The sequence below is a fragment of the Carcharodon carcharias genome, chromosome 4, assembly GCF_017639515.1.
Source record: "Carcharodon carcharias isolate sCarCar2 chromosome 4, sCarCar2.pri, whole genome shotgun sequence".
NCBI lineage: Eukaryota > Metazoa > Chordata > Chondrichthyes > Lamniformes > Lamnidae > Carcharodon > Carcharodon carcharias.
This window is the reverse complement of record NC_054470.1, coordinates 3,414,877-3,427,680: the sequence shown is the minus strand read 5'-3', so window position 1 is coordinate 3,427,680 and position 12,804 is coordinate 3,414,877. Positions and strand designations below refer to the sequence as shown.

The 12,804-nt window shown below is 39.5% G+C and overlaps 1 protein-coding gene across 2 annotated transcripts in view; it reads right to left on the bottom strand.

Annotated features, from left to right (window-relative positions):
• mcc (MCC regulator of WNT signaling pathway) overlaps nucleotides 1-12,804 on the bottom strand; it is a 248,698-nt gene that overhangs the window by 74,077 nt on the left and 161,817 nt on the right. For both annotated transcript variants that reach the window (XM_041186138.1, XM_041186139.1), the window contains 3 exons: nucleotides 5,570-5,712; nucleotides 2,951-3,114; nucleotides 1,325-1,531 (listed from right to left, as the gene is read on the bottom strand). In XM_041186138.1, the coding sequence (XP_041042072.1) occupies nucleotides 1,325-1,531; nucleotides 2,951-3,114; nucleotides 5,570-5,712 (514 nt within the window). The remainder of the gene's footprint in view (nucleotides 1-1,324; nucleotides 1,532-2,950; nucleotides 3,115-5,569; nucleotides 5,713-12,804) is intronic.

Genomic DNA, 12,804 nt, shown 5'->3' with positions numbered 1-12,804 from the left:
TTTCTTTGAGTTTGCTATCTACAGAGTTGTCTTACCCTGTTGGTTTAAGTCTCATTCGAACATGAAAGAGTTAAAATGAATCACTGAGTAGATTGGATTAATTAGGCCCTATATTTTAATATACTATCCACATTTCTACCTTACATTCTTACACTACACCACATGGACTGCTGCAGTTCAAGGCAGCAGATCATGACCACCTTCTCAAGGGCAATTAGGGATAGGCAACAAATACTGGCCTTGCCAACGATGTTCACATCCCATGAAAGAATTAAAAAAAACATACTGCCACATCTAAATGCATCACCTAAATTAGTCACTGGAGAAATGGTGTTGAGAGAGAAAGGTTCAGGTATCTGGTATTTTCAAAAGCGTGGCTGTAAATCACATGGATCTTTCTCAGAGGTGGGAGAAGGGCACCAGGAGCCAAGAGAGCCTGTGCACAACTGAAATATGCAGTGCACCCAAGCAAAAGACCTACTCAAACTGACAGAGCAGGATACAAAGACAGATACACAGAAAATTTATGGAAGTAATAGTTGTTACCCTGCTATATAATGCAACTACAATACCCAGAGCAAACCATAAAAAACCACAGAATATGAGATAGAATAATTTGCAAAGAACTGTCAGGGCTAAGTGGCAGAAGAAAATAAAAACGTTTTATGCAGTTTCAATCCTTAAATTACAATTTTTTCTGCAATGATTATGTGTACAAAAGCATATCGTGGCTTTTTAACCACAAAATTTCAACAAGAATTAGAAACCCACTTCAATATGAAGTCGAAAACAGAACTTTTACATCAATCTGCCAGCAAGCAGCATGGTGGATGCCTGTTTTCAATCCCAACTGATTTTCTTTCCTATTGATGTCAGTGGAAAGGAAAATTGTTTGGGGCATAAAATGGGAGTCCCACCCACTGTTGTCAGTTTCTGAGCAGGTAGGGGAGTTACAATCAATCCCCGATATATTTGATATTCATTTGAATAAGTTACGACAAAAGTTCAAGATTTTGAATTGCAAAGAACAAATAAATCAGCAGGGAAATCCAAGAATAAAGTCAGTGGATAGAACTACCAGAGGAATAGATAGGAATGCGCTGGCATAAATGAGAAAGAATAGAGATATATATCTATGGACACTAAGCAACATGAAGATAAGAATTTAGATGAACAAAAGATCTGTAATGATAATGCTGGTCTTATACATGGCTCAGATTGTTTTTTTAGGGAAGGGTGAGATCTTTTGTGTTTCACTTTATATGAAAATTCATAAATTACTTGTTCACCCTATTGTATAATTTGTTGCAGATTAGATACTTGCCCTCCTACGCAACCGGTCTCTTTCCTCACGAATAGCATTCATGGTGGCCTTTGTCCTGTTTAGGTCGTCTTCTTTGCTACACAGCATTGCTGTGAGGCTTTCGTTTTCTTCCCGAAGAGCTGCTAACTCCTTCTCCCAGCGAGATCTCTCTTCAGCAAGGGTTGGATAGAAGTCATGTCCCAGTACTCCCTCAATCTCCTCCACAGTCTATATTAAATAAAAGTACAAATGAAATATACTTCATACTTTATAATTATTAAAGTATAGTAGTTTCAGTTACTGGAAAACAGTATATAAAAATCAAATTACTTGGTGGTTGGGGGATGAAAGTTGACCATGATACCAGGAGGAATACTACTTATCTTTCAGTGCCATGAAATTTTTTACACCAAACTGCAGGTCAGGTTAACTCTACTCTGAAAGACAGCACTTCTGACAATTTACTAGCTTCTTACTAAGGCACAAATGTCAGTTAAAATTATGTGCACAAGTCCTGGAATGAAGTCTGAACCCACTGCCTAAATCAGAAGTAATGATGCTGCCGCAAAGCAAAGCTGACACATAGGCAGTGATTAATTCCAATATTAACTTACAAACTTAACAGACAGGAAAATATCTAACGGTCAATCAGCCAGTCCCAAAATTCTCAGCTAACTTTTTGAAAAAGTTCTGTAAAAAGAACAAAAAATTATTTACTCAGCACTTTATTACCTCTCTGTAGAAGTTCTCAAAACCTTTGAAGGTTTTGCACACAGAAAAGGTCCCACAAAACTTAATAAGATAGAATGACCAATTTGCTTTTGGTGGCACTGGTCGAGAAGGGAATGTTTGCTGGAGCTCCAGAAGAAGGCATTCCATACTTCCCAGTTTCATAGGATCTTTAGCATAATTTTGGAGTTACAACAGAGATACACACTGGCAAAGCATGTAAATATTTTACTGAAGAGGAAGGAGGCTCTTTCTGGGATGCTGTATGCCAAGCACATCAAGACTAGATGTGACCAACTTGAGTAGCTGTCCCAGTTCTTGAAGTGGTCTGCAAGTTGCACTGTGGCATATGGCAAAGCTGTCAGTGTTGACAATGAAACAGAAATATCAAGCACAAGTCTTGTCTGGTGTGCTCAGGTAGAATGGGATGTTCTGTACATCAAAACAAGAAAGGACTGTTGCACAAGTAAGGGTTGGGAGCTCAAGCATCCAAATCAACTTCACTAATTTTTAGCATTTTGCTTGGTACATTGTTGCTAATTGTCAAACAAGGAATTTGATTAATCACTTTTTTTGTTGCCTAATCAATCCCCATTGTTCCTTATAATAGTTAAACTGCTTATAATTTGCTCCCATTTAGCAAATGGAATATTTGAACAGTAACAATAGATAAGTCTTCATTTCAGCATCACTAATTTTTGCCCTGAAGTGTAATATAATAAACACTCACTATGCAGACAAACGAGATTAGCTAGATTATAAAATTAATGAACAAGACAAAAGTCCAACATTTCCTTAGAGCTGCTTTTGCTCAGCTGCTGTCATCAGTGGAAATTCCAACAAAGTTAATGTGGCAGCATGGAAGCAAATAGATGAAATGGAAGGCCAAAATATTTCATGAAACCGGTAAATGAGTACCTTTATAGCCAGGTCACAGCGCTCACTGGCAGTGGTAAGTTGTTCAATGTGTCTGTCCACATCTGCCACGGACAGACTGCAACTGCTCTTCTTCCTTCCAGATACTACATCCTCCAGTCCAGTCAATACCCTCTGGAGCTCTGAGTTGAGGTCACTGCAATTATCTAACAGGGAAAAAAAAACACACTAAATATTCAGCTTCATGATGGTGCTTACAAAAACACATGACTAAAATTTCATCCAAACTATGTGTGACCAGCATTTGGAAGAAGTAATAAAAAGAGAAAATGCTAGAAATACACATCAGATGCCAACCTACCTTTTCCTTATAAAGACCAATATTTTGAGTGCATGTCCTTGTCAGAGCCATAGTTGGGAAACAAGCAAGCCCCTTGAGCAGACTGAACAAGAGGTACAGTGCACATAAATATCAAGAGTCAGGATAACCACTTCAAAAGCAGTAGTTATTTTGTGAATAGATTTTCCAAAGGCAAATGGAAACAGGAAAAGCACAAGCTGTGAAAAAGTACTACAAAGGCAAAAGGAGTTACATCAGTTCTAAAATTCAAGGAAATGATGTAGATGAGTGAAACACAGTCACAAAAATAAGAAAGACTGCCAAGAACTGAAATCATTAATGTCAATGTTCAGATCAGAGGACTACTGAAGTTCCAAAAAGAAAGAGGATACTGTACCTAAAAGTCTATGCTCAGCTTGCTTTGGTTCCTTAGATTATCCTAACAAATCTCCAGACTTCCCAGTCTCCGAAACTATTTCACAAGGCTCAATGCAAACTTCGGAAACAGTATTAACTTGCATCTCCTCACATTCAAGCCTCGATCTGGGCCTCTGATTCTGCAGCTCATGAGAGCCTCGTTTCTATTGAATTATTTATTGGCAGCCCACATATTTTTGAGAGAACAAACCTGATGGAAGTCACACCAGATCATATAAATATAAATTTAATACAGATATTAGTGCTGTTTAGGCTGGAACAGTTACTGGCAGATTTTAGACAGACTCAAATGGAGATGTAAACAAAAAAAAAAACTGCGGATGCTGGAAATCCAAAACAAAAACAAAATTACCTGGAAAAACTCAGCAGGTCTGGCAGCATCGGCGGAGAAGAAAAGGGTTGACGTTTCGAGTCCTCATGACCCTTCGACAGAACTTCCTCGAATGCAAGTTCTGTCGAAGGGTCATGAGGACTCGAAACGTCAACCCTTTTCTTCTCCGCCGATGCTGCCAGACCTGCTGAGTTTTTCCAGGTAATTCTGTTTTTGTTTCAAATGGAGATGTGCTGTTCGCATCCAATTTTCCAAGCTTAGCCAAGGGGAACCTAGTTCCTTCAAGCCAATCAACACAAAGGAGCAAGATGGAGTTGACAAGGCTGGATGGTTCCCAGTAGAATATGATGCAGGTTAGGAGACTGTTCAACACCTCAGCTACTTCAGCAAGAAATTCAGAGCTTCCATACTGTATTTTTAAAAAATCTAAGTCTTGATAAAACAGAATCAGAAAATCTAGACATCATATAACACTCCATAATGAAATGTATCTTCTACATTTTATATAAAAGCATGCATGATGATATAAGCATTTGGAAGGGTCTTGATGGAATAAAGTTCAAATGGTTTACAGATACAACAGCCTGTACAGCAAATTCAAACAAAAACTTGCATTAATAAAGCACTTTTAAGGTAAAGAAAAATGGATCAAGGGACTTTACAAATGGAAACTGGCAGGAAAAGGAAGGCAAACCACGGAGGGAGAAATTAGTAAGGAATGACCTAAACCTAGTCAAAAAAGATATGTTTTGAAATGACTGTTAAAGAAGCATAAATTTGTAGATATGTAGGTGAGGTTGGGGAAGATTGAAGCTAATGCCACCAAAGATCCACCACTGCTGAAGTAAGGAAGCAGTCTTAACAAAACAGAATCATAGAACTGAAGGATGCTGCGAAATGCAATTTAAAACTTGGAGAATGTTGTAGAGATAGGGTGCAAGGCCATGAAGGAATTTGACAAGAATGAGTAGTTAAAACTTAATATGTTTTGGGACAGGGGCCAATGTCGAACAATGATGGGCAGGCGAATGGGACTGAGTGCAGAACGGTTTACAGATTTCTGTGTTTTGGACCAGTGAGAATTTATGGAGGATGGCCAGGCATTGGAATAACCGAGTCTAGAGGTAACAAAGAAAAGCAGGTTTTCAGCAACGGAGGGGCAGCAATGTTGCACAGGTGGAAAAAAGTGGTATTGGTGATGGTCAGGGTATGAGGTTTGGTTCACCCAATGGAACACACAAAAAATTGCTTCCGAGCCCAATTTATTGAGCAACTTGTGACCCAAGCTATAACTTTGGACTCAAACTATCATCATCACTCCTAACATTAAGCACCCATACTCAAACAACCTCATCTGTCACATTAATGGAGAGGAACGCGATGAAGACAATTTTTGTTTGTATATTATATTTTGTACGATTCTTAGGCATTCAAGGGTTAAATATTAAACCTATAAGTTGGTATGAGTATTTGGGTTGGTGTTAAATCTGGAAGATGGTGGTGAAATTTGGGAACCTCTGGAATGAAACGTCTTAAGGTGTTATCATCTTACCTATATCTGCAGAGACCATCATTGACTGGTTCTCAGGCACAGAGACAGAGGTTTGATCTTGATCCATACTTCGAGAATCGTCATTTGCCTCCTGTTGGCTATGGCTAAGTTCTGAACGCAATTCTGAACACTCGTCATCTTCTCTGTGGAAAAAACAAACCACTGAGTACAAAATGGAGATAGCTGCAGTTGAGACTTTTAGGCTAACTTTTCTGAACTTAAAATATTTCTTACTACTAAAATTAAATCAAAAACTGATACTTCTATAGATGAGAGATAACAAATCTCATTATACATTTCAGTAACCATAAAAGAATCAATACATACACTGACCATGTACATTTTAGGTAACTGTAAAAGTGAATGAAAATGTACAAAGCTTTCCCAGGCAATATTCCAACAAAAATTAAGTTTCACCAAGTTCTAGTTCATTAGTTTAATTTTAGAGCCAATTGATTCCTTCCATAGTGCTAGCATAATCATCCTCAGTTAATCATAGAAGAATTATAGAATTGTTATAACACGGTAGGCCATTTGTCCCATATTGTGTGCCGGCTCTCTATGAGAACAGTTTATAAGAATTTGAATAGTTAGGAGCTAAATTGAAAATTAGAAACTCCAAGGTAATAATCTCGGGATTACTACCTGAACCACAGACAAACTGACATAGGGTAAATAAACTCAAGGAGATAAATGCGTGGCTCAAAGATTGGTGTGAGAGAAATGGGTTTCAGTTCATGGGGCACTGGCACCAATACTGGGGTAGAAGGGAGCTGTTCCGAAGAGACAGGCTTCACTTGAACTGTGATGTGACCAGTATCCTGGCGAATTGAATAACTAGAGTTATAGAGGGGGCTTTAAACTAAATAAGGAGTGGGTGGGAGGAGGGAGGTTTCTGGAGAGGAAACACATAAGCTTAAAATGCAAAAGGATATGGTAGCATTGCAGGACAGCTATTTGGGTAATGATACCCACAGTGTGACAGGAAGGGACAGAGTGTACAAACATAAAAAAAACAGCAAAATAGGGGGAAAAATGGTAGAAGGGTAAAATTAATGGCTCTTTACTTAAATGCACATAGTATTTGGAACAAATAAATGAATTAATGGCACAAATACAAGTTAATGGGTATGATCTTATTGCCATCATGGTGACATGGTTACTAGGAGATCAAAGCTGGGAATTAAATATTCAGGGGTAAATGACTTTTCGAAAGGACAAGCAGGGAGGAAAGGGCGGTGGGGAAGCTTTATTAGCACAAGATGGAATAAGTATGATAGCAAGAAATGATCTTGGATCAGAAGATGTAGAATCCATACGGGTGAAGGTAAGAAATAACAAGGGGAAGAAGATACTGGTGGGAGTAGTCTATAGGCCCCCCAAACAGTAGCTTTACTGTAGGATACAAAATAAATCAGAAGATAATGAGAGCATGTAAAAAAGGCAGCATATTAATCATGGGTGACTTTAATCTTCATGTAGATTGGGAAAATCAAATTGGCAGAGGTAGCCACGAGCAAGAACTCATAAAGCGTATTCACGGATCGTATTCATGTCTTGGATCCATCCAGGGATCAGGCTATTTTGGATCCGATAAAGTGTAGAGGCAGATTTAATAAATTATCTCAGAGTGAAAGATACCCTCGTAAACAATGACCATAACATGGTAGAATTTAACATTCAGTTTGAGAGTGAGAAACTTGGGTCGGAAACAACTGTGCTAAACTTAAATAAGGGTAATTACAAAAGAATGATGGCAGAGTTGGTTGGAGTGGACTGGGAAAGCAGTTTGGCAGAAAAGACAGTTGATGAACAATAGCAAATGTTGAAAAAAATAGTTCTTGGCTCACAACAAAGATATATCCCAGTGAGGAAAGAGGATTCAAGGAAGGGGATAAACCAACCATGGTTGACCAAGGAAGTTAAGGATAGTATCAAATTGAAAGAAAAAACATACAATGTGGCAAAGATTAGTGGTAAGCCAGAGGATTGGGAAAGTTTTAAAAACCAACAAAGGGTTACCAAAAAAAAAGGGGGGAAAATAAACTTTTGAGGGTAAACTAGCAAGTAATATAAAAACAGACAATAGGAGCTTCTTTAAATATATAACAGAGAGGCCAAAGTGAACATAGGCCCCTTAGAGAACAAGGCTGGGGAAATAATAATGGGGAACCAGGAAATGGAAGAGGAGTTGAATAAGTACTTTGCATCAGTCTTCACGGTAGAAGACACTAATAGCATTCCAAAAATACTAATTAATCAAGGGGTAAAAGCAGGGAAGGAAATAAATACAATAACTATCACTAGAGAAAAAGTACAAGGGAAACTAATGGGGCTAAAGGCCGATCAATCCCCTGGACCTGATAGGTTGCATCCTAGGATACTAAAGGAAGTAGCTACAGAGATAGTGGATGCACTGATAGTAATCTTCCAAGAATCCTTTGATTCTGGAAAAGTCCCAGAAGATTGGATAAAATGCCAATATAACATCCTTATTCAAAAAGAGAGGGAGACAAAAAAAACAGGTAACTATAGGCCAGTTAGCTTAACATCTGTCATTGGGAAAATGTTAAAGTCTATTATAAAGGATGTAATTGCAGAGCATTTAGAAATACATCATTTAATCAAGCACAGTCAGCATGGCTTCATGAAGGAGAAATCATGCCTGACAAATTTATTCGAATTCTTTGAGGAGGGAACAAGCAGGATAGATAAAGGGGAACCAATAGATGTAATATATTTAGATTTCCAAAAAATGTTCAATAAGGTACCGCACATAAGACTACTTAATAAGATAAGAGCCCATGGTGTTGGGGGAAGTATATTAGCATGGATAGAGGATTGACTAATAGAAGACAGAGAGTTGGGATAAGGGAGGCATTTTCAGGATGGCAATCAGTAACTAGTGGCGTATCACAGGGATCAGTGCTGGGGCCTCAATTATTTACTATATATATATATAAATGACTTGGATGAGGGACGTGAATGTATTATTGCCAAGTTTGCAAATGACACAAAAATAGGTGGGAAGGCAAGTGGTGAGGATGACACAAAGAGTCTACAGAGGGATATAAACAGGTTAAGTGAGTGTGCAAAAACTTGGGAGATGGAATATAATGTGGGAAAATGTGAGGTTATGCACTTTGGCAGGAAGAATAGAGGAGCTGAATATCATTTAAGTGGAGAAAGACTGCAGAAAGCTGCAGCACAGAGGAATTTGGAGGTCCTCGTGCATGAATCACAAAGCTAAGAGGTAATAGGGAAAGCAAATGAAATGTTGGCCTTTATTTCAAAGGGAACGGAATATAAAAATAGTGAAGTCTTGCTAAACTACACAAGGCACTAGTTAGACTACACCTAGAATACTGTGAACACTTTTGGTTCCCTTATCTAAGGAAAGACATACTGACATTGGAGGCAATCCAGAGAAGGTTCACTAGGTTGATCCCGGGTATGGAGCGATTTTCTTATGAGGAGAGGTTGAGTAGGTTGGGCTTGTACTTATTGGAGTTTAGAAGAATGAGAGGCAATATTATTGAAATACATAAGATTCTTAATGGGCTTGACAGGGTAGATGCTGGGAGGTTGTTTCCCCTTGTGGGAGAGTTTAGGACCAGAAGGCATAATCTCACAGTAAGGGGTTGCCCATTTAACTCCGTGATGAGGAGGAATTTCTTCTCTCAGAGGGTAGTGAATCTGTGGAATTCTTTACTGCAGAGGGCTGTAGAAGCTGGGTTGCTAAGTATCTTCAAGGCTGAGATAGACAGATTTTTAATCAGTAAGGGAATCAAAGATTATGGGGAAAAGGCAGGAAAGTAGAGTTGAGGATAATCAGATCAGCCATGATCTCACTTAATAGCGGAGCAGACTCAATGGCCTACTTCTGCTCGTACGTCTTATAGCGACTCCCCCACCTTTTGCCCACATCCCTGCAAATTTTGCCTCTTCAGATCCAATTCTCTTTTTAAAGCCATGACTAAATCTATCTCCACCGGAGAGTGCATTCCAAATCCTAATCAGTTGCTGCATGAAAAAAAATTTCTGTGTTGCCATTGCTTCTTTTGCCAATCACCTTAAATCTGTACCCTGTGGTTCTGAATCCTTCCACCAATAGGAACCTTCTGCCTAGCTACTCTGTCCAAACCCCTCGTGATTTTGAATACCCCTATCAAATCTCCTTTTAATCTTTTCTTCTACAAGGAGAACAGCCCCAGCTTCTCATCCATGGAACCATTCTCATGAATCTTTTTTCCCTTCTCTAATGCCTTCACATCCTTCCTAAAGCAACTTCTCACAGCTGGACACAATACTCTGGCTGAGGCCAAAGCAGTGTTTTATACAGGTTTATCATAACTTCCTTGCTTTTGTACTCAATGCTCCTATTTATAAAGCCCAGGACCCTGTGTGATTTTTTAACCACGCTCTCAATCCTCCCTGCCACTTTGAATGATTTGTGAACAAATGTCTCTAGGACCCTCTGCTCCTACATCCCCTTTAGAATTGTTTTCTTTATTTTATATTGCCTTTCAGTGTTCTTCCTACCAAAATGAATCGCTTCACACTGCTCAATTAAATTTTATCTGCCACTTATCCTCCCATTCCACCACCTGTCTATATCCTTTTCAAGTTCTACACTATACTCCTCACAGTTCACAATACTTCCAAGTTTCATATCATCTGCAAATTTTGAAACTGCCATGTACAGCACCCAAGTGTAGGTCATTAATATATATCAAGTATAGTAGACCTAGTACCATTCCTGAGGGAACCCCACATGACTCCAGCCCAAAAAACAACCACTCATCACTACTCTGTTTCCTGTCACTCAGCCAATTTTGTATGCATGTTGCTACGCTCCCTTTCATTCCATGAGCTCTAACTTTGCTCATGAGTCCTGCTGTAGAAGTATAAGAATCTAGGGCTAAACAAAAAAAGCAGAACCTCAAAGGTAATAATCTCTAGATTATTACCTGAGCCCCGAGCAAACTGGCATAGGGTAAGTAAGATTACAGAATTAATTGCGTGGCTCAAAAATTGGTGAGGGAGAAAGGGGTTTCGATTCATGGGCAAGCGGCATCAGTACTGGGGAAAGTGGGAATTGTACCATTGGGTCAGTTTTCACTTGACCCATACTGGAATCAGCGTTCTGGCAAGTCATATAACTAGAGCTGTAGGGAGGGCTTTAAATTAAACATGGGGGGCTGTTGGCGAGGGATCAAGTTTAGGAAGATGTGATAAATTGAAGAATGAAGACAAGGCAAGAGAGCAAGGTAGGAAAAAGAGAAATGATGATCAGAGTGTGGCACAAAGGGATAGAGTGTACAAATCTAAGAGTGCACCAGCAGATAAGGCTACACGCTACAAAAACAGTAAAAAGGCAGAACTAAAGGCTCTGAATCAGAATACACGTAGCGTTAATAACAAAACAGATGAATTGACAGCACAAATAGAAAAAAATATGTATGATCTGATAGACATTACAGAGACAGGATGACAAAGACTGGGACCTGAATATTCAAGAGTACATATGACATTTAGGAAGGACATTTGGATTGAGATGAGAAATAGTAAAGGTAAGTCACTTGTGGGAGTTATTTACAGGCCCCCAACAGTAACCACACTGTAGGACTGGGTATACAGGAAGAAATAACGGAGCCTTGTGAGAAAGGTACGGCATTGGTCATGGGTAATCTTAATCAATATATAGACTGGACAAGTCAGATTAGCAAAGGTAACCTGGATGATGAGTTGATAAGAGTGTTTTTGGGCCAGTTTCTCAGAGCAGCATGTTCTAGAGCCAACCAGAGAGCAGGCTACACTAGATCTGTAATGTGCAATGAGACAGGGTTAATTCATGACCTTGGTGAAGGTACCCCTTTGGTAGCAGTGATCAGAATATGATTGAATTTCACATTCAGTTTAAGGAACTGAAGAATGGGTCTAAGACCAGTGCTTTAAACTTAAATAAGGGCAATTATGAAGGCTTGAAGACAGAGCTGGCTAAAGTGAAGTGGAAAATTAGGTTAAGGGTTAGATCAAGAGAGATGCAGTGGCAGACATTTAGGAGATAATTCAGAACACTCAGAAAAGATAGATTCATTCTCTCTCACTGGAATGTAAGGGAAGAACTCACCATCCATGGCTAACTAAGGAAGTTAAAGATAGAATCAAACAGAAGAAAAACATATAATTCCCCAAAGATGAGTGGCAGGTCAGAAGATTGGACAGGTTGGAAATCTGCTGCGCTTACCAAGGAAGCAGATGCTACCTATGCCATGGTGACAGATGAGGAAACTGTCACTAGAAGGTTTGAAAATTGATAAGGAGGAAGTGTTGGATAAACTGTTGGTACTTAAAGTTGACAAGGAACCAGGATCAGTTAAGATGAATCCAAGTGACTCCAGACCCACAGCAATGTGGTTGACTCTGAAATGGCCTAGCAAGCCACTTAGTTGCTACAAAGTCTAAAAGGAACGAAACCGACAGACCACCTGGCATCGACCTAGGCTCTGGAAATGATAACAGCAAACCCAGCCCTGTCAATCCTCCAAAGTCCTCCTTACTAACATTGGGGAGTTTGTGCCACAATTGGGAAAGCTGTCCCACAGACATCAAGCAACAACCTGGCATAGTAATATTCATAGAATCATGCCTTACAGACAATGTCCATGACACCACCACCACCATCATCCCTGAAGTGGCAGCAGTGGGAGCACAATCAAGAGGACATATCTGCTAGACTGGGTCTGCGTCAGGTGGTGAGAGAACCAACAAGAGGGGAAAACCTACTTGATCTCATCCTCACCAATCTACCTGTCGCAGATGCATCTGTCCACGACAGTATTGGTAGGAGTGACCACCACACAGTCCTTATGGAGACGAAGTCCCATCTTCATATTGAGGATACTCTTCTTCGTATTGTGTGGCTCTGCCACTGTGCTAAATGGGATATATTTCAAACAGAATCTCAAAATTGTTACAGCACAGGAGACAGCTATTCAGTCCATCATGTTTTCACTGGCATTCCAAATGAACATTATGACTTAGTGCCATTCTCCTGCCTTTTCCCTGTGACAATGCACATTGTTTCTATTTAAATAATCATCTAATGCCCTTTTGAATGCCTCGATTGAACCTGCCCCCAACACACATCCAGGCAGTGCATTCCAGACTCGAACCACTCGCTGTGTGAAAAAGCTTTTTCTCACATCACAGTTGCTTCTTTCGAAAATCAC